Here is a 25,150-nt window from a genome sequence, read left to right on the forward strand (position 1 = left end):
ATTGATCGAGCGCGGGGGCCCCCCGGCACAGAGTGATCTCGGCAGCCGGCGGCTGCGGGCCGCCGCTCGGGGCTCCGTTCGGTGCGTTTCCGCGCCCGCCGAGCCCACGCTGGCCCGGGGACGCCCCGCGCAAGCGCTGCCGGCCGGGCTTCGCACTCGCTCACCGTCTTTGTGTCTTTTCCTTCCCCGCCCTCCGCTCTCTCCTCCCGCCCTCCGCCCGCCCGCCGACTCCGGCCGCCACGATGCCTCCGCTCCCCGCGGCCGACGCCGCCGACGCGCTCCGCCCGCGGCGCCCGGCTCGCTTCTGCTGCTCCTGCGGCGGCGGCGGCGGCGGCCCGCATCCGACGCGGGGCTGAAGGAGGAAGAAGAGGAAGCGGGGCGCTCCCTCCGGCCCATGCCGCCGCCCAGGCCCGGGACCCGCCACGGCGCCCGCGCCGCCGCCCTCGCCGGAGCCCACGAGAGCTGCATGGACGGGCATGGGCTTGAGAGCAGTATCGCCCTACTGCGCCGCCGCCGCCCCAGCCTCCGCCGCCGCTGCCGCCGGGGCTGAGCCGCGCCGCCGCCCCCGCCGCCGCCCCGAGCTCGGCCCGCCGCCCCTGGCGCTGCTGCTGCTGTTGCTGCTCAGCCTCGGGCTGCTTCATGCAGGTACGGGGGGCAAGCGCGCGGGGTGGGGGAGCCGCCTCTAGGGTCAGTGGGGCTGGGGTCCCCTATCCCCCCACCCCCGGGGGGCAGAAGGCGCTGGCCGGAGCGGGAAAGGCCTCCCCAGCTCCTTACCCGCACCGTGGCCGGGCTGGGGCGCGGCGGCAGGAACACACCCGCCAACCGAGCGGCGCGCCCAGGGCACACGGGAGCGGCCTTTCGCCCTGCCTCCCGCCCGCACGCCGTCCCCGCCTTCTGCTCGGACCGTGGATGGATCTCTCCTCCCGCAGCCACTTATCAAAGATGTAGCGCGCGGGCGGGGGGCTGCGCTCCCGAGACGAACGTTCCGGATGCTCTATTGCTCTCTACATGGGTGTTTTACTGAAAGTCGGGCTGGGATCAGGTTTCCGCCGCCGCCGCCGCCGCCGTCGCCTCCTAGGCTGGGGAGAAGAGCCTGATTGCTGCTGCTGCCCTGGAGTTGGGGGTGGCGTCGAGGCGAAGAAATGGCACCCGATGGGAAGATAATTCTACCCGTTTGAAAACCTGGGGGTTCATCTCGAAGTCACTTAAGACGTCTTTAAACTGGGATCGCTTTCATATTTGCGAAAGCCCCTTTTAATTTCAGCTTTCACCCCCCTTTGGAAAAACTTCGTGCTTTGTGGCTAGCCGCGTGTTTTGGGGGATTCCAGGAGAGTGTGACCGATCTCTTGCCTTCGGGAACTTCCCCAGTGGAAGCAGCAGTGAGGAATCTGTTCTTAACGAAGTAAAATCTTTTTGTCTTAGCGACGATGAGCCTTCTTGCGTGTTTTGCTTGTTTTTCTTTTTAAGATCTTTTCATGAACACGATGTATGTCAGTTATATCTCAAGAAAGCCGGGGTGGGGGGCGGGGGGTGATCTAGAACGCCCTTTACAAATAAGTACCATTCCTAGCAGCATATCTAGACAAAAAGTTTTTTCAGTGCCAAATTGAAAAAGACAATCTATCTTTTAGTTTGAGAGCACCTAGAGCATTAGATACTTATCCTTTGAGATCTTTTTGTCCTGTATTTGTGGGACAGCAATCACAACACTCTGATCTGGAGAATACTGAACTGTAATGCCACCCAACTGTGCCAGAGTTAATTTTTATTTATTTATTAAGTCATACCAGCGGTGTTAAAAATCCGGGAGGTCTTTTAAGTAATGGGGAAAAAATGTGACATTTGAGCAGATGACTAAATTTAGTTTTGCGTAACTTTGCATTGTGATGTAACAGCTGCATTTTAACACTGTCACTTGTGGAAACAGACTGAAGTCTTAATAGAGAGTGTAAATAGCAAGTTTTACAATGATGAAGGTTTTTAATTAGTGATTTTAGAACCTTAGAAAATAAAGTCAGTCTGCTCACGGTTGCATGGAAAACTTTTTATGATGTGTCAAAAAATATATTCAGGAGTGTTTTGTGTGAAAAAAAAAAAAAAAGTATCCATAATGTCAAAGTGTAGATTTCTTGAAATGGAAATTGAGCTGGTGGGCAGGACTGTGACCCTCTTGACTGCTTAGATGTTGTTTCCTTTACTTGCCATAGGGTCCTGTAACAGGATTGGAATGTGGTCCTTGAAGCTTTCTTCGATGGCCTCTGAAAGGCCTAAGAAGTTGGTTTAAAGGTTTAGAAAATTAAGGTGCCTGAGTTCAAGAACTTGGAATGTGAAACTCCTCTCAGTATCCTAATGTGCTCACACTGAAGTCCCCATTAGATTCGACCCCGAGTTGCCGTAGTGAGTGATATCTGTGGATAGATTGTTGGAATGAAGCAATTAATCTGGTTTTAGGAAAGAGGGCTCCTTTGGAGAGAGTTCTTTGAAGAATGGTGCTATTGAAATGCAGGGCAGTTGTGTCTCCTCAGAGCAGCCAGCCTCACCTCATGCTCTTTACAGATGGGCCACCATATGTTTTATGTCCGGATCCTTATAATTTGCCTGCACACCCCAGATGGCTCTGCGTTGCACTTAATTCATTTCAGCATATCTCATTTCTTTTATTATAATCTGATGATTGGGCTGCAGATTCACCCGTGCAGGCCTGACATTGCGGAAACCGCCTTGAATGGTGAGGTCTTTATGTCTGCATCATTCATGAGAGCTCTAGACTGACAAATCCTTTAGTAAATTTCATTTACTGGGATGAAAATATGGTCACATCATAGATGGTATGATTTGAAAAAATAAATCTGTAGCTGCACATTTTGAATTCTGCCCTTGGGAAATGAAAAGGATACTTTTATTCTTTTTTTTTTTTTCCTTAAGCAAACCTCTACACTTCCTGAATGGAGATCCAATATGGGAGTTCCTTGCTTACTCATACACTTCATGGTTTTCTTGGCTGCATCCTTGAAATTGTTTCTGCTCTGCATTGTCTTGGCATTTTGACAGGAGGCTTACTTTACCGCCTCTTACAGGCAAAGTGTGCATTGTCATTATAAATTCATGAAGCCTAGATATTTCTGGGTGTATGCTGCAAATTAGTCATTATACACAGGAGCCTGTGATGGGGCTGAAACTGCTGACCCACATGCACTTTCTCTCTGGTTAGCCCTCCTACATCCCACCGTCTCTATTCAAAAAGTCTGTTAGAAACCTCATCCAAAACAAAGGAATCCAAGGAACTGTGTTTTGTGTGAGATTTCTCAAAGGAATCAGCACCTACCTGCTATGACAAAGGGCGTGGGGAAGGGAGGAAGGGAACAAAAAAGGATCTGGGAGTCTAGATTCTGCTTTTCCTTTCTAAACAGTTGCATCTGCATTTCCATGCTGGTCTTACTTTTGATATTTTTATGACTATTTGAAATAATTATAAGTAAGTGTACGCTCAGCTAGATTTTATAGACCATAAAAAGAACAGAATAGGCCCTGCAAGTTTAGCGGAAAGTTCTTGTGTTGTCATTTATGTGTTGTCCAAAAGCTGTTCGATACTGAATGAGCCTTGGCTCATATATTTATTTTCTTGCTTACTGCTTGCTGTGAATCTGATTTTAAAAGAAAAAGAGAAAAGATGTTGCTGTTCCTGAAGTGTGTTTTTTTTTGTTTTTGTTTTTTTTTAAGCTATCAAGTACTGTCTTGGGAATCAGAAATTTTGTTGGGGGAATGAAAACGAGATTTGAGGAAAGGCACATGTCCTGGGCTTCATGCTGGCAGTTTACAGTCCAGCCAGGTCAAGGCCTTTAGTGTCCCTTTGTCTTGATTTTCCCATCTGTAAAATGGCTTTAATACCGCTTTGGGGGTTGTTGGCTGGTTTTATTTTTTTGTTTCCACTTTTGCCTTTTTGAGTAAAAACAGTTGAAAGATGATTTGATCTACTTTGTAGAGAGGAATTCTATAAATACTAGAGCTGCTTTTGTCGACTTTGGAATGAGAAAACATGAAAGAGGCCAAATGCATAAAGATGTATCTGTGATTTTTATTTAGTGCCTTTAAGTAACAGCTGTAAATTCACAGCTCCAAAATATTAAAATATTTTAATCTTCTCTTTTACTTGTGTTAAGTCAGATATCCAGTCTTGACTACATTTTCCCTTTTTGGTTTTGGAAACTTAGGGATGGTTGGGGGAGTGCCTTACGAGGTTGTCATCGACTCCTCGTTTCCCCAGCTGATGCCAGGAACAAAGATTACAGGCTATTTCACTCATTTAAAAGCAGTTTACTACTGAAAAGACTAAAATGTCTTTCTACAATGATTATTAGGGTTAATTTTAAAGTCTTTATCAGATAATGTCCTAAATCTTGATATCATCCTGAAGTTTTGTTATGCCTAAATCTTGAATAATTACACATTTAATAATACTCTACTGACTGATGCACCCCCTCGGATATTTCATGCCTAGAAAAGATCACAGAATTTACTTTCGAACAACCTATTCATTTCTCAGATGAGGAACCTAAGACTTGAGATTGAGGCTCCTCCATAGTTGAGATACCTATAAAGAATGTGCAGGTAACACAAATAATGTGTTACAGTTCATTTCTATAAAATTTGAGGTGGACAATATAGAAAATTGTTTTTCTTTTCCGTGTTTCTGGTGTTCTCCTTTTAAGGAATACAATATTAAACTGATTAGTACACACACTGACCTAGTATTGGCAGTTCATTGTGGGTTTTGTGCTTTGAGAGATTTTACAAACTTTTGTCTAAAAAGTTAGGGGCAAACCATAATTTGAAAACTCACTGTTTAAATAGTAGGGCAGTGATCGTATGATTTTTCATTACTTTATGTTAGCTTTGCTTAAATCATTAAGTTTATGTGAATCATTGATTTAAGGGGGAAAAGTAGTTTTATATATACTCAAAGAATTCTGTCTCTGGTTCTGTTTCTAGAAAAAAACACAGTTGGTGGGATCACCTGTCAGTGTCGTGTACATTTTGAGTTAGCATACTTTTACTGTGAACTGTTGAGGAGCTAGAATCCCGGGGTGATTGATATTATGGGATAGTGAATACCTAGCTTGGTCAAATCAGTCACTTTATTTTTTTAAACGATCATTTACACTTTGTAGAAACCAAGGGATTATGTGTGTTAGTTTATATGCAATTTGTTGGTAAATATTTCTCAAGAAAGACAGAATAACGTAGTACCTGGATTTTTTCCTGATATTCTTGCCCTGTAGCTAGAGTAGAATCGGGTAAAGGTGTTTTAACTAATCACGCTATAATTTAGGAGTTTCCCCTCCCTTAAGTGTGCAGGCTTTACTCGTGATTTTGTGTACAGACTGTGCTTTTCAAAGCAAATTACTTACGCAGTTTTCAAAATCAAAGCAAAGTTCACATCTTTGACTTGGCCTTAGAGCAAAGGGATCTTTCTCAAAATCTATAAACAAGAGCAAAGTTGATAAAATATTTCCTTTATCGTTCCCTTGTAGTTTAGCCTAAGAACACCTGGCTAAACTCCTGTTCACTCGCAATGGCCCACGCTTTAGTTGTTAAGTTAACCAGCTGCATGCAGTGGTTCTTCCAGTGGCTTACTTTGTGAGAGGCCAAGAAGCCACAATGCAACCCTATTTCTGAAGGCCTTCTTAAAATAGGAGTATAGGAAATAGAACAAACAGTTCCCAGGGGAGAATGTCCTTTTCTCATGCAGCTCAGAAAGTTGTGAAGCCTTTTAAAAACATTCGGTCTTAATCTTCTTTTTCCTAGGTGACTGCCAGCAGCCAGCTCAGTGTCGAATCCAGAAATGCACCACGGACTTTGTGTCCCTGACTTCACACCTGAACTCCGCGGTCGATGGCTTTGACTCTGAGTTCTGCAAGGCTCTGCGTGCCTATGCTGGCTGCACCCAGCGGACTTCCAAAGCCTGCCGTGGTAACCTAGTGTACCATTCTGCTGTGTTGGGTATCAGCGACCTCATGAGCCAGAGAAACTGTTCCAAGGATGGACCCACATCGTCTACCAACCCGGAAGTGACCCATGACCCTTGTAACTATCACAGCCACGCGGGAGCCAGAGAACACAGGGGCGGGGACCAGAACCCTCCCAATTACCTTTTCTGTGGCTTGTTCGGAGACCCTCACCTTAGAACTTTCAAGGATCACTTCCAGACATGCAAAGTGGAAGGTGCTTGGCCACTCATAGACAATAATTATCTTTCAGTTCAAGTGACGAATGTGCCCGTGGTCCCTGGATCCAGTGCCACTGCGACAAATAAGGCAAGTGTACTTTTTTTTCTTCTTCTTCTTTCCTTCTGTAACTTTCAGATGTTTGATTCTTCAGACGACTGTTGAAATATGATACAAAAGACCTTGTTTAAAAGGAACTTCTGTTGGCCAGCTCCGCACAGAAGGTGGATAAAGGATTAAATGAAAGTTACTTGGTAAAAAAAAAATTTTCTCACTGGAATTCTTGTAGGTCTAAGTTTAAATAGGCAATGATATGAAAAATAAAAAGGAAACAGTGAAGTTGGGTTCTTTAGGGAAAAGGCAGGCCTGTTTAATGAAAAAAAAAGTTCTTTTTTTCCAGTGATGTCATTTTTGAGTGCAGATGTGTGTGGCTCTTGAAGAAATCCATGTTCAGATTTATCAGATGACTGCAGTGGGTGCTCTGAACAAAGAACGCCGTGGAACCTAAGAGAGCGACTCATCAGGAAACCTTATTGGAAACTTGGAAGCTATAGTAAAACGTGGTGACCAGGGAAGTTAAGAAGTGGATTTTGCAGAGCAGTAATACCTAATTCCGTGTAACCTCAGGATAAAATTTAAGTCAACCAGAAGGGAAAACTGACAAAATTAAGCTTACCGGGTCTAGCTGCCATTGTCTGTGGTTGGTGTTTGTTCATTTTAAAGAAACTGATACTGATGAGGGAGCCTCGAAGCCAGCGTTAAGGCATCAGAGTCTTAGTGCAAACAGGTGGCGAGGAGCTGTGACTGGGTTTCCAGTTGTCAGGCCAAGCTGATTCAGGCGTTAGTAAATAAAGAGGTCCAAAAGGGTTTTCCACAAAAATGGTGTCCCAGGGGCTTCCCTGGTGGCTCAGTGGTAGAGAAGAATCCACCTGCCAGTGCAGGGGACACAGGCTCAATCCCTGGTCCAGGAAGCTCCCACATGCCTCCAGACTACTAAGCTCACTCACCATGTCTACTGAGTCAGAGCTCTCCAGCCCGTGTCCCGCAACAAGAGAAGCCACCACAATGAGAGGCCTGCACCCCACAACTGGAGATGACCACCCCCCACTCTGGGCAGCTGGAGAAGGCCTGCAGATAGCAAGGAAGACCCATAAACAAATTTTCTCAAATGTTTCTATTGTTAAAAAAAGTGTAACAACAAGGAACCAGCTCCTTGGCTGTCTTCTCCAACTATAAAATCACACATACAGGTTTTCTTATTTTGTATCATTTCATTTTGTTTATTGTATCTTTTCATCAGTTGGGTTAGATTAAAATGTAATTGACAGCTAGCAGGCTTTTATAATACTTAAGGACTGTTCTCTTGATTCCAAGCCTTGCCTTCAAACATATGTAGCATAGTTTTTAAGTGAATTTAAATTATTTTACTTGGCATTTTGTGGAGGGAATTTTAGCACACTTCCAGAGACTGTATGGAGACACCCTGGGGTGTCACAAATCTAAGATTAGAAGTCATCACCTTGAACAAAGGAGACTATACATTGGCCTAGACATCTTAGGGGAACTTAAAACTATTTACACTTCAGTTCCCAATAAAACCCAAGGTTGCCTTTCCAAACCTTATGTCTCAAATAAACTTTTCTTCCTCTGGATTTTGCAAGTATATAATTTTTCCTGTCTGTATATTACAATATGTATTTGCTATATGTTATAAAGTTAATAGCTGCAAAGTCATAAGGTAAGCAATGAGCAACAATTTATCATTGCAGACTCAAAGGGCATAAAACCTGGTAATAGGTTTTGAAAAGACATGGCACTGAAAATTCAAGAAGGCAATTCCATTGAAAATGCAGAAAATCATCAATTTTGCAGATAATTGAGGGCTTGGAAGGGTAGCTTTCACACGATACTTTTGAGATTAATAAATGCTGTGTGCATGGGAAAATTTACAGTTGACCCTTGGACAACATGGGTTTGAACCCAGCCAGTCCACATATGCGGATTTTTTTCGGTAGTGAATAGTGCAGTACTGCATGATCCCTGCTTGAATCGGGTACAGAACCCTGTACACAGAGGGATAGCTATAACGTTATAGTGGATTTTCAACTGCCCAGGGGTCATTGCAACTAACTCCCCTGTTGTTCAGGGGTCAGCTGTATTGTTTCTTTCACAAGCCCAGAGTTTTATTTTCCAAGCCTTCTATCCAGTCACATGTCACTCCTATTTGGTGTTCAGCCTTTCAAAACTGTACTTTTTACTGATCGTGTTGAAAATATCTGGGGACAGCTGGTTGCCTTATGAGTATGCATAGTATATGAATGCAACAGTTGACATTGAAGTACTTTAGATCATTCTATTTCAGTTGTGGTTGAACCTATCATAGTTTTTAGCAAATAACGTAAGTACAATTTGTTTTCTCCCTCACTTTGGTGAGGATCAAAGGTTTTACCCTTTCCAGAAAGGAGAGAGGGAAAAGTTATCTATCTTTTAACATAAATTCAAGCAGACAACGAAAATGTTTGGTCTTTAATTGCCCTATGGGAAAGTATTCCCCCACATCTGGTGACCATGCTGTTCAGCAACAAATTACTCTATAGCTTCATGACCTCCAGTGCTTGTTTTTTTTTTTTCTTTTCTCTTTTTGTAACTCTCTCCAAAGCTGCCCAAAAGCATGTGAAGGTTACTGTTTGAGGGCCTGTCTCCATGTTGGTATGGCCTTTGCTGGTGAAACCAAACAAAGACCTAAAATCTTGCACTGCAATTCCTTCTGCTATACCCAGGACCAAAATAAAACTTTTTAAAAATTTCTAAGCAATGAAAACAATCCACTCTGGTATTCACTCCTAGAGAATCCCATGGACAGAGAAACCTGGTGGGTTACTGTCCATGGGGTCCCATAGAGTTAGACATGACTGAGTGGCTAACACATATACACACACACACCACGAAAAAAATGCGATGCTGAAACTATCGTATCTAAGCAGCCATTCATTCCACCACCCTCAGCATGAAAGCAAAGCACTGGACTCAGGTATTTTCCTCAGGCAACTCAGTCCTGGGGCCATGGGCTTCTTGAGCAGGCCATCACCTTCAAGGCTGTCTTTGTGAGCTCTGCCTGCCCCCTGAACACCCAGGTTTCCCTCATCATGGAAAGACAAAGCTTAGGGGGGAAAGAAATCTAAACAACAGAGGGAAAGAAAACAAAGTCATCTCTGGTCAGTTCAGTTCAGTTCAGTCGCTCAGTCATGTCTGACTCTTTGCAACCCCACGGACCACAGCACACCAGGCCTCCCTGTCCATCACCCACTCCTGGAGTCTACTCAAACTCATGTCCATTGAGTCGGGGATGCCACCCAGCCATCTCATCCTCTGTCGTCCGCTTCTCCTCCTGCTAGCGAAGCCTTTCTTCGCCAGGCCTGCAGTGCTTGATGGTGTGGTATCATCTCCCCTGGTCCATGTCCTCTCCCCCTACCCAGCTGTGCACAGGTATGCCTTCTCAGGGCTGAGGCTCTGGGCTGTGCCCTGCACCAGCCTGTCCGGTTCCCTCCCTTCCCCAGAGTCTGTGTGCTTGGCCACCTGGCTAGCTCGATGCGTTCCTAGAGGGGACACCAGGGTTGTTTTTCCCCCCTGCTGCCAGGGCTCCTTGGCACACCTGCACCACCTCTGCTGAGATCCGTGTCCACTCTGGGCCACCTTCCCCATCTTTGTCTACAAGAGGCGGGCAGCTTCAGACCTGCAAATGCTCTGCAGAAAAGATATGAGAGAGGGGACGGGCTGAGAACGGGCAGGGTTGGCTCTGTGGGAAGGAGCACTGTTTGTATTTGGGGCTCCAGGGGGATACAGTGCTGTTTTCTCTCCTGATCCTCACACAGATAAACAAGCAGATCATCTGTGGAGGGTGCTGGGCAGCGTACCTTCTCTTCCACGTTCTCTTTGCCCACCCCTCAGTCTCAGCTTCATGTTGTGTAACTATGTATCCCTGTTTATGTGGGTCTAAGAAGGAATTGCATATGCCATGATTGCAGAAGGCAATTTTGGTGTGAATTATTTCAATGGAGTCCTAGTAGCATGTATGAAAATCTCCAATTTCTCAGGTACATTTAAAATGATTTCCTTTTCCCTAAAATTTCAAGGATGCATTTATTATACATCTAAACAATGGTCTTTCCTTGTAGCTCAGTTGGTAGAGAATCTACCTGCAATGCAAGAGACCAGGGTTTGATCCCTGGGTCGGGAAGATCCCCTGGAGAAGGAAATGGCAACCCATTCCAGTGTTCTTGCCTGGAGAATCCCATGGACAGAGGAGCCTGGTGGGCTACAGTCCATGGAGTCGCAAGAGTCGGACATGACTAAGCAACTAAACCACCAAACAGTGGCAATACTTTTAACAATTATTTTGTACAAATACCTTGTGTACTTTTGCTTTGTCTTTCAAACCTTTCCTTTCAATGTAATCATGTCCTTTTTTCAACATTCTGGCTTGCTTATCCTATTCTTCAAAGTCAGGGAAACAACATTGCAAGTAGGAGGGGATATTGAGATGACAGCCAGTCCTTTATAGATCTTCAGACCCTTCTATACTGCATCCGTTAGTGAGAGAAGGTGGTTTACCTTCAGGCAGTTTGGTTTTGGGGAGGAAGTGTGTTCCTTGTGCTTGACCAAGCCAGGCAAGTGGACACTCAGGTGCTTCGTACGTCCTTGCCGCTGCCCCAGGCCACCCGCTGCAGTAACCCATGGGCAGCAGGGCTCTGTGCCTATCCAAAGCATGAGAAGAGAGCCTGTCTTTCAAAGTCCATAAATATCTGTACTTCTGGAGCTGTGGCTACTTGCTGAGAGATTTTCCTGGAAATCACCACTGGCTGATGATACTGGAGATACAGGAAGTCTTGAGTTCCTGGGCTCTATTCTCGCTGGCTGCCCACAGTGTTCCCTGGTGATAAAATGCCCTTCCCTTGTAGGGTCCTGGAGCACGAGTTGGGTCCTCTCCTGCTTTTGATGCCCCTTAGCATGCCCTATTGTTCAGCAGGAGAATGTGGGCACGTAAACCAATGTTCTGGGTCATTCTCTGTTGGTTATAAAGTCAGAGCCAGATGTGCCTCTGTTGCAAAGCCTTCCAAGGATTTTTTTTTTTTTTTTTTTTTTTAGGCATATCTCTGGATCAGGCTTTGGGAATCTGTCCTCTTTTGACCCTAAGTCTAGTGGATTTTTTTTGTAGCTAAGTTTTTGTAACCAGTTATGTTTTTAGTATCTTTATGGAGACTCTGTGAGCTGCACAGTGGTGATCATTCTTATTTTTGTCCACTAAGGAAGATGCCTCATCCTCTTGTGTACAGAATTAGGTTTTGAATACAGGGACCCTGTCCTTGCATGCAACACTGTTACAGAGGCGATAGGCTATTCTTTGAGAATATAGATTCCTTCCAGGAGCTCCTTGCAGATAACTAACCCTTAAAATCTGAGATTGCTCTTTGTTATGATTATCTGTTAATACAGATAACTCTTGCCATCTTTAAGTTTTGCATCTTGTCCTGGTCCTCCTTGTTTTGCAGAAATGTTTTAAAAATTACAAAAAGTTGCAAGATATATTGAGCTATATTGTTGAGATATATTGCAGAACAGATGGGAAAGAAGTTTGCAGTTGTATAGCTCCCTGTGCAGAATACTGTGTTCATTTCTCTGATAAAAAGTACTATTTAGTGTTGCATTGGAAACCCCAAGCATTGAAGGGCCTATCGTGTCTGGGAGATGCCGAGGTGAATGTAGTCTCTGCCTTAGTCTAAGCTCATAACTAAACTTTGCTGCCTTCATGTCATGGAGAATTGTGGGGTTTGTGTCGGGGGTGGGGGAAAGCCGTTTTTAGGGTTTCTTTTCAGAACATTGGGGGCCCATGCTATAGGCTGGTTCCAAGTGCTGCAAGTTGCCTCAGGGGGTCAGGACCAGGAAGCTGGGCCTGAGAGATGGGCCGCTGTACCTCGGACATAACCCTGCCCACCGGCCACTGTCGCTGGTCAGTGTTCTCACTCTCAGCACTTGGTACCGTCTCCCTTTTCACCTCCCACCCTTAAGGTGGTCCCTCACCTACACCCAGATTTCCTCACTCCTCTGAGATACCCTAGCAGGGTCTGGAACCCTGGTTGCTGTTGTTGAAAGGTAGTTGATCTTTAATACCCAAAAGCTTGCTAGGGTAGTTGAGCATCAGAATCACCAGTTCTTAGTTAAGTTGATTTTTCAGGGTCTGTCTCATTTTTAAGACTCATAAAAGCATGTCTTAGATTAATCCTTTTCCTCCCTGAATTTCTTTATTGTAGAGACAATATTAAAAGAATAGTTTCTAGAACAGAAACCAGCTACAGTTGTTCCAGGTGGTGGTATTCCTGTTGGCCCTTTTCTGCTTCCTGCATAGCTCTGGTTTGTACTGGATTTTAAGGTCTTAGGCCCAGAAACTTTCACCTTCGCTTCATATAGTTTTCAGCAGACTGCCTGGGGGTGATTATATTTGGGCAAAGGAAGCAGAAGAAAAGGGGGCGACATTCTTAGCTCCATGATGTACCCTTAATGTGAATGATCATTTTGGGGGATGAAAACAGGCCTACCTGGCTTATTCTTTAGGCCATACTTGAACAAGATCTGCCTTCATTTTGTCTGTACAAACTGCATGTACTCTGGGTAACTAGGCCTCTGTCTTCTTTCTGTTCCCTGGAAGGAAGAAATATATAAGATGTCAGTGAAAACTGTCTAAAAATGTATAAAATTTGTCTCTGTATACCTTGTCAGTTTTACATTTCAAATCTCTGCGTGTGCCAGGGTCTCCGTCCCAGACGTGGTTTGGAAGGGTGAAAAGGACCTTCCGAATCTCCCCGTATGTAAGTGACAGTAACCCGGTGCCTGCCTGAGCCAGCCAGAATTCCCTGCGAGTGCTCTGGGCCTCTGCTACTTGAAAACAAACCTACCCTTCTCCATAGTTTGAACCAGAGGCGCCCAGCCAAGTCTGATACACAGCTGAGCGTTAGAACTTGTTTTTCTGTCACATTTCCAAATGTCTCTCTCTGCCCTGTTAAATTTTCTTTGAGTCAACATTTTGAGAGGAAGGGGCAAGCAGGAAACATTGGATGGTTGGTATTTTTTCTTTTTTTTTGGTTGTTGGCTTCAATTAATGCTAACCAAACAGTTTCTGCCCCTGCGGAATGTGGCATGTAAAAAGAGTCATACCTACAGTGTCGAACAATGAAAGCTGCTACCTTACCCGTTTCGTCTTTATTTGTTTTGACTGCAAGTAGAACTTGCTCTTCCACTGGTTTGGATTTTGTGTTCTCCTGGGTGGGGTAACTTCAGGACTTCTTAAGCTGCTCAGCTTGTCCTAAGTATAACAAGAATTGCAGCACACATCTAAGATGCAGAATTTAACGGGGGAGCCTTGCGGTGAAAACCCGTTGCTGTTGGGTCTAGAAAGAACTTCAGATGAAATTGGGTCTGTGCAGAGAGGAGCTCAGTATGTCCCAGTGAGCTGGTTCTTTTAGGAGTCGGAGCCCAGGGAACCTTAGCTCCTGCTGGTGGGGTTGCCTCAGTGCTGGAGCTGACTGTGTACGCTGGATAGGCTTAATGTGACAGCATTTAAAGACCAACTTCTCATCTGCTCTGCATGTGCCCCTGAAAAGGGTGTCAGTGTTTGCTCTTTCCTTTTTAAAGGTGTGAGTACACACACAAGCACACGTGTATGTTTATGTGGGGTCCATGCCTTCCCCGCTCCCTGCCTCAGGAAAATGAAGACAGAAGGATATTGTTTTGGAACTTTCCAGTTAACTGGCTTCTTGGAATATATGGTCACCACCTCTAACCACCTTGTTCCTGACTGGGCTTTGCTTTTTTTTGTTGTTAATAGCCCTAGGAACCTGAAACTGACCCTAGAAGTGACAGAATGTGAGTGCATTGAGACCTTTAAGCCCTTTTGCTTTTTAAATTACCTCCCCCAACTGAAAACCGATCAAAGGGGCTGTGATTTCCTGATAATCCCCGTCTGTTTGGGAAACAGCTGTGCTGAACCTCAGACCAGAGCGTTCACCCGGGGTGCTGCGAGAGCCTGGGGATCTGTGTGCCCCCGCTCCACCCCATTAGGAGGGAGATCCCAGAAAGCCAGACCTGCCGGGACAGATTCCTGCCCCTGAGTGACTGCAGTATTTTTAGCCTCTGGTCCAAAGCACAGCAGCTTCCCTGGTGGCTCAGAGGGTAAAGCGTCTGCCTGCAATGCGGGAGACCTGGGTTTGATCCCTGGGTCAGGAAGATCCCCTGAAGAAGGAAATGTCAACCCACTCCGGTATTCTTGCCTGGAAAATTCCATGGACAGAGGAGCCTGGTAGACTCCAGTCCACGAGATCACAAAGAGTCGGACATGACTGAGCAACTTCACTTTCACTTTTCCAAAGCATAGCGGCAGCCTCGGCCTGAAATACCGTCCCCACACACCTGACTTCCCATCTAGAAGTCTAGCGAGGGCCTCCTCACAGTGCAGAGACCGGGCACAACAAGCAAGAAGGTCCATCTGGAGTTCTCCGGGTGCCGGGAAGGCCAACGCACCCCAGGCCTCCCCTCCTCCCTGTAAACTCTGCACCTTGTGCCTCTGGTCTGTACAAGGAAGCTGGCCCATTTCCCTCTGAGCCTATTTATGCTTCCAGCCTTCCTTGTTTTAAATGTACAAAAATCGCTCTTTGGATGTCAACTTTTTTTTTTTTGCCTGTCGCTTTTATGTATCATCCCTGGGCCTGCTTCTCTCTCTCTCTCTCTCTCCCTCTCCCTCTCTCTCTGTTTCTCTCTCTCTTGCATGCTGTTTCCAGCCACGGAGCTTAATGCTTCCCCCCTGGACCACCCTAGCAGCCTCAACTGTGGGTGTCCTTCTCCTCTGGTTTGGTTTCTTCTTTCTCCAGCTGCTGCCAAGAAGCCCTCCAGCAGCCAAGGCAGCCCTTGTTCCTGCATGTATTACCTAGGGCAACCCTAAGAATAAATAAGTCTGATCCATTCTGTGTCTCTGGAATCCTGTGAGTGCTGCTACAGCGGAGCTCAGTGGAAAGAAACGCAAGAGGACAGAGAAACCTATTTGGGGATCTTTAGGAGGCTGTAGATTTTTGTAGTCTCATTCAAGCCTGAAAAGGGATCTAGAGGGAAATTTCTTCTGCCAGCCTCCTCTGAAACTCATGTACGGCTTTCTTCCTGTTAGCTATCTTGTCCTGGCCCAGTGAAGTGACTTAAACTGTGCTTTTGTAGATGTTGAATTCAGACTGTAGGTAGATAGCTGATGCTAGGCTGAGTTGCAATGGTAAAGTTACATTTGTTTCATTGAGTTCATGCCTTCCTGGCAGATTTTTTTTGTTTCTTCTTTTTTTTTTTTTCTAGTTTTTCAGGAAAATGATCAATGACATCGATTACTGACCTCCTTAAGTATGGTCCATGTACTCTCCAGAAAGTTATTCTAGACGGATATGCTTTTATTTTCTACCTCATAAAAAGGAGCGAAAGCCCGAGTTCTCCCCAGCCTAACTGAGATCCATCCTTAGTGCTTCAGAGCTTCCTAGTCTCGGACTTCTCTCAACATTGAGAAACATTGGCCCACTTGAGTTAAGATGATGTGTTTTAGAGCTGGCGATAGAGCATGTGTGTTTATTTCTTTGAAACACACACTCTCGTAGGAATGATCTTTGTGTTCAGCTCTGAGGACTAAGCAGAGGCTGTATGCCGCTGACCTGGTGAGAGCAAAGGCCATGGGCACAGCGTTCTCTGATTTCTCCCACAGTCATCTGTTTTTTTCAACCTATAATTGCACCCAGAGGATCTGAGGAAGTAGACACATCAGCTAATTACATGAAATAAAATTAATCTAAGCTTTCTTAACGCAAGCAGAATTTTAACTGGATACCTGTCAACATTGGGTTTCCCTGTGTTCCAGGCTGATTTCCTGTGATTTTCAGTTTGATTTGCTGGCCCATCTTAACCCGAGAGCTGGAGCCCCTTGTCTATAAAAGTCCCAGTTCTGGTATTAAGAGAATTCCAGTAAGGTCCCACACATGCAGTGCCAAATGGTCTGATTTAAACCCCGGTAAACATTTCTTCCAAAGAATGATAAGCACAAATAGTTCAGGGCACAGCCTGTGGGGAATTCTGCTGTTTGAAAACCTCCTCACAGCACTGTGCAAGGCTGTTGAGCTTGGAGAAGCTCTGTGCATTGGCAAGGCAGTGCCTGGTTCTGTGGGTGACCTCTCTTTCATATAGTTCATTTTTATTTTTATTTTTTTTTCCTGATGGAAAGGAGAGGCAGGTGCCTCTCAGTGTTGGCATTTCACAGCAAACCCTAAATCCTTTTTGCCTTTCTCATGTGGAAAGGTTGATTTGTAGCTGCTGTCTTGCTTCTCCTAAGAGACCCTGTAGGTGGTAAAGATCTCAGGGAGTGAAACATTAAAAATGAATGAGGAGACTGGAGTAGTGTGTATGAGGTGGGGGTTGGGAGGAGCTGGGCGGGGAAGGTTTAACAAAAGGCATTGATGTTTTAAATGCACAGAAATGCCATCCATCAATAATAAATGGTGTGGCATAGAACAGATGTGCCAAATTGAGTTATTACAGCATATGGATCAGTTCGTAGAGGGGGGAAAAGTAAAGAGCATAGCTGTTTTTAAATTATCTGTTTAAAAGCTTTAGAATACAATTTTGAATGTCCTATTGTGACCCTCTGATAGCTGCTAGCTGGAAATAGGAAATGTGTGGAATTTCCACACATTTCCATTAACATTTGAGTTTTTTAAAGGAAGAATTATTGAGAGTGAATACATTTTATTTAATTTTTCTGAACAGGAGGATAGAATTGGAAAATGGATTTCTGGCCCTTTCTGGTTAAGTGCTTGCTTTTTAAGACCTCAGGTTGCAATTGTATGAGGGATGAAAATACCTCACACAACTTGTCAGGGACTGTTTCCTAGTGTTTTCTACATTTCCATTGCTTGTATCTCTAGGTACCTCTTCAATATCTACTTAAACTACGGAGGACCACTCAAGAAACCTCTCATTCATTACCCTCAACATCGTGATTCAAGGGCTGATTCTATACATAGACTCTGAGAGCAAATTATCTCACCTAAAAGAGAAACTACTAGAGAAACATCAACTTCCTTGTCTTGTAGAGAAAGTCACTCCTAGGAAATTCGACAGATAGACAAAAATGCATTAGGTAAACTGGAATATTTTGTGAGTGTAGACAGTAATACAGAGGTTAAGCTGTAAGTTTCAGCTGTCTTCCAGAGGTGTGGGAGTTACCTGTAAGTTTCAGCTGTCTTCCAGAGGTGTGGGAGCTACCTGTAAGTTTCAGCTGTCTTCCAGAGGTGTGGGAGCTACCTGTAAGTTTCAGCTGTCTTCCAGAGGTGTGGGAGCTACCTGTAAGTTTCAGCTGTCTTCCAGAGGTGTGGGAGCTACCTGTAAGTTTCAGCTGTCTTCCAGAGGTGTGGGAGCTACCTGTAAGTTTCAGCTGTCTTCCAGAGGTGTGGGAGCTACCTGTAAGTTTCAGCTGTCTTCCAGAGGTGTGGGAGCTACCTGTAAGTTTCAGCTGTCTTCCAGAGGTGTGGGAGTTACCTGCTGGTGTCACAGGTAGAGCAGCGACAGTAAGGTGAGAGGCGTTTGAAATGACTCCTGAGTTGGAATTGGTGTTTTTAATGAAAACAGTGGAGACTTGGTGAGACAGGGAACTATTCCATTCATGTTAATATTGACCCTTGCTTGCCTTTGTTGGAAACTTGTTTGGAATTGGATCTCTCTGCTGTGTTGTCCCAACAGAACTAATTCCTCTGTGTTTTTCCTAAGGCGAACTGAAAAGTCCTTCATGGTTACAAATAAGACCAAGTTGGTTTAAATTTGAGGTTTGTTAGGTTGGAAGGACAAATGGCTTAGCTGTTGTAGAAGAATTCAGTTACTCTGAGTGTGGATGCTCTGGTTGAAAATGAGGACAGCGGCTGTACGCAAAGTCTGTTACTCTTATTGTAGCCATCTGTATTAACTTGCAGTCCTGTCAGGTGCAGAATTTACTTGAATTAATCTTTTCACCTCCAAGAGATCCCAGCTTGCCTCTAAAAAGCACCTGTCAAACTGTCTTTAGAGTCACCAAATAAATCTATTTTATAGTCCCATTAGATATCTAGCTTGAAAAATCCCAGTCGCTCTGGAAGGTCGTATGGTTGGATGCACAGCAAATTTCCTGAAATCATCTCTGGTACACCTCCTTCAGGTTGTTAGGAAGGTGTTGAAACGTGAGAAGGCTGGTCATGAAATTAAATTGTGGCTCAGAGTAATTAGGCAGGGAGAACACCAGGCATTCTCACAGTGCATTGTCTGGCTTTTGGTTGCAGCTGCAAAAAACGGATATGAATTTAACCAGTTGCTGCAGCCACAGCTGGTTCGGATCTGGCTTTACAACTGGCTGAAGTGAAATGAAATGGCTGGAAAATTCCAGTCAAGTAACACCAGTGGGAACATGTGGAATTAAATAGCATGAGCAAATGCTGGCTGAGCCGGGGCGGGGAAAGCCTTCAGACATAAACCTGAGGGTGGCGGGGAGGGCTTGTAGGGAGAAGGGTGGGGAGGGAGGCCCTCGTGGCCTTTTTAACAAGGGTCTATTGTTTTGATTAGTCCCTTTGCAGGAGGTAGCTGTTTGCCTCCATCCAGAGTAATTTGTAGAGTGTTTGGCCTGTCTCCCTTCCTCCTTGACTGAAGTCACCTGATACTTTTTTCTTTTCTTCAAGAAGAAAGCATAATAAGCCATTACCTCACTTACAGACAATAACTCAAATCTCAAAATGTTGTCTCCCCGCCGCCCCCACCCCGCCGCTTGGGGACCATTTTCCCACCTTGTGTGATCCAGAAGCCCGTATCTGTCTTAGCATCTTTTTATCCCCTGTAGCAGAGATGTCGAGGATGTTAGCGGTGAAGGTGCTCAGAGTTCTTTTTTTTTCTTTTCCTAAGTACTGTTCTAATTAAGGAAAGAAAGTTAAGTTCACTAAAGGGAAGTTTGTATATTATCAGTAGATTTTTTTTTTTCCTCCATAAATTTTCTGCTTAATTTGGAGAGTTGAGAGTTGACTGGGGAACAGATTTCTGAGAAGCTGAAGGGCCAGCATGCTCTTTGGGGAAAACATTTGCTGTAACTAGGTTTAGGGTATTTATTCTCTGCCAGTGCTTGAGCGCACTTGCCAAGTGATTTCGCTGTCCCAAAGATTAGCCGGTCATGTGAAACGTTTGATTAAGAGACTTAGAGAATCTTTCCTGAGGCACATGGTTGGTAGCTGTTGCTCGGCTGGCCCACTCTTCAGCTTTCTGTCTCTTCCCTGAGTGTGTGTGTATAGCTCAGTTGGTAGTGATGAGTCATAGGGTATTGTTTTAGAGTCCAACGGAGAAATTTTTTAGAAATCACAGTTCTGGTAGGTTTATTATTAATGAAGCCACTTAGAGCATCTGCATAACTCAGAAAGGAATCTTCTTTCTTTTTTTCTCAGAGCTATCTACCACAACTCATCTGTCTTTGGAAGGAGACAGGATACAAATGATCAATAAAACTTGCCTATATCCCAACAACAACATTTTTCTGTCTTAGGAAAATAAAAATTTTTTGCTGATACACACTCTCTGGATCTGTGTCAGTTTTTCATTCTAAATACATAGGACTTTGGGACTTCCCTGGCTGTCCAGTGGTTAAGACTTCTTCACCTTCCAGTGTAGAGGAGTGCAGGTTCGATCCCTGGTGAGGGGGCTAAGATCCCACCTGCGTCATGGTCAAAAAAAAAAAACACAAAAGTGAAACAATATCATAACAAATTCAATAAAGACTTAAAAAATGGTCCACATCAGAATGAATACATGTATATGTATGGTTGAGTCTTACTGTCCACCGGAAACTATCACAACATTGTTAATCAGCTGCTCTCTAATATAAAATAAAAAGTTTAAAAAAAAAAAGTCCACATCAAGAAAAAATACATCAGTTCAGTTCAGTGGCTCAGTCCTGTCTGACTCTTGTGACCCCATGGACTGCAGCAGGCCAGGCCTCCCTGTCCATCATCAACTCCCAGGGTTTACTCAAACTCAAGTCCATTGAGTTGGTGATGCCATCCAACCATCTCATCCCCTGTCGTCCCCTTCTCCTCCCGCCCTCAATCTTTCCCAGCATCAGGGTCTTTTCCAATGAGTCAGCTCTTCTCATGAGATGGCCAAAGTATTAGTTTCAGCTTCAGCATCCATCCTTCCAATGAATGAATACATAAGGTCTTCAAAATTGTCCCTAACAGTGACACCATTCACTTGCAAGGCAGAAGCAGAGACAGGCTGAGTTGGGAGATTCTGTCTCTAGCTGGTTCAGCCTCCAGAACTGGAGGGCAACTCTCAGGGCCCAAGGATGCTGTCGCCCATCTCTCTCCCATCTGTGTTAAAACTTTGTCCACCTTCCTTCCCCCACAGATCACCATCATCTTCAAAGCGCACCGGGAGTGTACGGATCAGAAAGTCTACCAAGCCGTGACCGATGACCTGCCGGCCGCCTTCGTAGATGGCAGCACCAGCGGCGGGGATGGCGACCCCAAGAGCCTGCGGATCGTGGAGCGAGAGAGCGGCCGCTCAGTGGAGATGCACGCGCGCTACATGGGGACCACGGTATTCGTGCGGCAGCTGGGCCGCTACCTGACGCTGGCCATCCGCATGCCCGAGGCGCTGGCCATGGCCTACGAGGAGAGCCAGGACCTGCAGCTGTGCGTGACCGGCTGCCCCCTGGGCGAGCGCATCGACGACGGGCAGGGCCAAGTGTCCGCCATCCTGGGGCCCGGCCTGCCCCACAGCCCCGCCGCCCCGGCCTGGCCCGGCTACACGCTGGAGACGGCCAGCGCACGGTGTCACGAGCAGATGCCGGTGAAGGACATCTACTTCCAGTCCTGCGTCTTTGACCTGCTCACCACCGGCGATGCCAACTTCACGGCTGCCGCGCACAGCGCCCTGGAGGACGTGGAGGCGCTGCACCCCAGGAAGGAACGTTGGCATATTTTCCCAAGCAGTGCCCGCGGGGCTCCCCGTGGACGCCCCCTGTCGTCTGTCAGTCTGGGACTCACATGCTTGATCCTAGTTGTGTTTTTGTAGGGGATTATCTCTTTCGTTTTTTTTTTGTTTTTTTGTTTTCTTTTTCTGTTCCGTTTCTCCTGTCTATAACAAAATTTTTAAAAAATATATATTGTCATAATATATTGAGGAAAAAGAGTATATATGTATATACCATGTATATGACAGGATGCGTGTGTCCCGGGATGCCCACCTGATTTGTACATATCGCGTTTGGCTATGTTCCACATAATGTTGGATGTAGTGTTCTTGGACCGTTACCAATTTTTTTTTTTTTTTTTGCAGTTTTGTGAAATGTTTTATAACGTCCCTGCCCAGGGACCTGTTAGAAAGCACTTTATTTTTTATATATTAAATATTTATGTGTGTACCTGGTCAGTACGTATATAGTACACGTGCACAGACACCGTATCCTGCGCGCCCTTGGAAGAGGACCGGCGACCTTGTTTGCAGCTCTTGCTGGCGGCGCCCTCACAGCCTTGGCCATCGCCGCATGCCCAGCTTTCAACTGCTGCCTTCCTGGTGCCACTGCCTCGTTCCTTGGAACTAGGTCCTTGCCCGATTCTCCTGCCCTCACTCCACGTGGAAGGATTGTTAACCGCCCCACCCCACCCCAGGACAGGTGCTTTTGGCTGTTAAACACTGATTCTGGGAAGCCCTCTCCCTCTTGGACAGCTGCCACTTGTTTTCAGAGGGTGGGGAGAATGTTAGCACAGTTCTTATTAACTAGGATTGATACATCTGAGCACTTAGAGCGTGGTAGGTTAAACGTATGGAACTGCTGTTTTTCTAGGTCAGGAAGGGCTCCAGATGGCAATGGGTAAGGAGATACCAGGCATCTTGCAAGAGCCCTTTCAGACTTTTGTCATCCCTCATTCCCTGTTCAAACTGTCACTTTTCCCTCTTTTAACTCCATTCTACATTGAACAAAGTGCAAACCTGTAAGCGCAGCGATCGTGCCTTGCTCTTCCCTCTGTGATTTGTACAAGCCCGCGTTCTCAGCCACCTCCTCTCTAGCTGTCTGGACTTGTACTCACCATGTCCACACCCAGTAAGCCCTCCCCAGGCTCAGTGTTGGAGCCCGGGAGCCCAGGCTCTGGGGTGTATTAGATTCTTTCATGTGAAGACCCAGATCCCATCACAAAGATTTCCTCTTCCTTGTCTCCCACACCGTGGTCTTCCCCAGTCTCCCACTTTGCGTCTGTGTGTGTGATAGGATGGACTGGGGTCCTGACAACAGACGTGCTTCCTTGGCCTGACCCTGTATGCAGCTTGACTGGGTGCTGGTTGGTCATTCTCATTGGCCAGTGTTGCTCCCCACATGGCCTCTCGATGTAGTCACTTTCCCTCTTAATATGTGTAGGTTGACTATTAGTTGCTCATGTAACTTGATAGTGATTTCACTGAGCTACACGAGCAACTCCTTCCTTCTTCCATTCCATCGTTGTTGGCACCTCTTGAAAAAAGGAAACCACCACCACCCAAAGGCAAGAGCAGTAGCTGAGAACATGAACTCCAGGATAGGTAGGTTTCTATTGTTATACCTAAAATGTAAATATCTGGTTCCAAGAATTAGTGGTAGAGTTTGTACTTGAGTCATTTACGTAAATGCAAACAGACGGTGAACTTGAAAGGCCACAGAGATTTGGGTCAAGTTTGTGTGTAGTTTTAGTTGGCTGGGTTAATTTCTTCCTTTTGATGAGTGGCACTGCCAGACTGGTAGCAAAGAGGATGCCGCTTCTTGAAAGTTCTGTTTCTTTGTGAACTGATCTGTTGGTCACAGCATGGAGCTGTCGACTCACCAGAAGTGGCAAAGCTTCTCTCTAGCCCATCTTCCAATGTACAAGAGAATGATCTTGGCCAGTCTGGGAAAATCCCAAAGGCATCCTGCCTCTTCCTGGGCAAAGATGCAGTGCCAGAGAGCTGAACCCAAACCTGTTATCCTTGTATCAAAGCCTAACGGGGGCCTGCCTGCCATCAGCTCTGTACGGTGACTGCTTTTGTTCCCTTATGGAATCACATGCCCAGGTCAGAAGCTGTAGTTAGCTAGTACTTCTGTTATGTAACCGAGTAGAATACAGGAGGAAAAATATTTAGGGTACCTCTAACCACTATTTTTGTGCAAATAGTCTAAAGTGGAAAGCGGTAGAAGTTTTCTACGATGTCTGGGTTTAGTGTGTACATGATGTAACATACCTGTGTCCTTTTCAGCGAAAGCAAAACAACCGCCTCTCCAAATACCTGGGAAGAGGAAACTGGGTTTTTTTGCCGCATCATTTTCCTGGAAAGGTTGCATCACGTCTCTTAATACCAGTGGATTTGGCTGTTCTCCCTTTGCAGTCAGTGTCTCTCTATGACTCTGAAGTCTTCCCCATGGATAACTGTTTCAGAAATACAGGTATTTCTCTAGAGAAGGGCCTGGTTTATTTTCTTCTGTTTCTTTCATAGAATGGGGAGGAAAAAGAAAAATGTTCCTTGCACATGTTGGTTTTTGAAATCCCCCCCTTAACCAGAAGCGTTTTGGGTCATACTCACACGTTAGGTAGGACGTCTTCTGGGGGAGCTTAATCTTGTGGGAACACACTGGTTTTCACAGATGCGCCACATGGCTGTCTGAAGACTCAAAACTGTTTTTTTGTCCTTCCCTTCTCTTTGTTATGCTCGGAAACCCCCCCAGTGTGTCAAGTCTTTGCAAAGAAACCTTTAGATGTGGTTCATAGGTATATGAATAAGTATCTGTGTAAAACAGTGAGTGTGCAGTGTGTAAATACTTTAAATTATTATGGTAGAAAAATAAAGTTACATACCCTGCTGTGGAATGTTTGTTCTGTGACTGTAGTGCCACCTGCTGGAAGAGTGGAGAAATAGCAGAAGAAAGGGAGTGAGGGGGTTTGTGTACAAAATCCTTCATGGTTACTGACAATGAGTTGTTCAACCTGTCCACAAACTCAACTTATTTTCTGAACTATATCACTACTATAGTTTTTCCTTTTTTAATTTCTAGGCAACTGGAAATAAGTCAGAATCTGTGAGATTAGTTCACTGGTATCATCCCAAAGGTCTTTTTTTAGTGTTGGTTTTGGTCCCCTGCAAGCATGGAACCTGCATTTGGTTCTTTGAAGGCAGCTTGGATGGTAGCAACTTCGTTAGTCCTGGTGGGGAGGATATTGGGGCAGGATTTTCTGGCTTTGTAAACTTTTGTAAATTCTCACTTCTTGGGTGTTCCAGAAAGAGACATCACAAGATCACAATTTGGTCTTTGTTCAAGAAACATGCCAAAGGGTAGAAAAGCTTGAGAGAATTAAACCCAAACTGAAGACACAGAAACACACTGTTCATGCCACTGGGTAGAATACTAAATGGAGCGAATTCTGATTGGGGAAACATACATAGTCATTTCTTAAAAGAGAAAGTTAACCCTTACATGTGGTGTTTATGTGTGGCCTTTCAGAACAAATAAAAAAGGAAAATGATGCCAACTGAGCCACCCACACAAAGTAAGATGCCAGTGTTCCAGCCGCTGAGTGCTTATGTCTGTACTGACGAACACTAAGAAATAATCTATGTCACCGTGAAGTCTGTGCTTAAGAAGAAAAACATTCTTCACTCTATTCACATCCAGACCTCCAGCTTTTCAGGGATGGAAATTTGAGCAGCTGTCCAAAGCCTTAAAAAGAAGCTGTTATTGTCTTGAAGAGCAAGTGGTGACTAACAGATTCTAAGAATCCTGTTATCTCAGTTTCTCTCTCTCTCTCTCTCTCTCTCTCTCTCTCTCTCTCTTTTGGTAGCCACAGCATTTA

The 25,150-nt window shown here is 45.3% G+C and overlaps 1 protein-coding gene across 1 annotated transcript; it reads left to right on the forward strand.

Annotated features, from left to right (window-relative positions):
• The first annotated feature begins 44 nt into the window (after positions 1-44).
• On the forward strand, positions 45-24,162 carry RGMB (repulsive guidance molecule BMP co-receptor b). The gene is made up of 3 exons (XM_055565424.1): positions 45-645; positions 5,806-6,314; positions 20,703-24,162. Exons 1-3 carry the CDS (start codon positions 477-479, stop codon positions 21,369-21,371), a joined length of 1,347 nt encoding a protein of 448 aa, XP_055421399.1. The 5' UTR covers positions 45-476; the 3' UTR covers positions 21,372-24,162.
• The last annotated feature ends 988 nt before the right edge of the window (positions 24,163-25,150 follow it).

Source organism: Bubalus kerabau, chromosome 1 (genome assembly GCF_029407905.1).
Source record: "Bubalus kerabau isolate K-KA32 ecotype Philippines breed swamp buffalo chromosome 1, PCC_UOA_SB_1v2, whole genome shotgun sequence".
NCBI classification, from domain to species: Eukaryota; Metazoa; Chordata; class Mammalia; order Artiodactyla; family Bovidae; genus Bubalus; species Bubalus kerabau.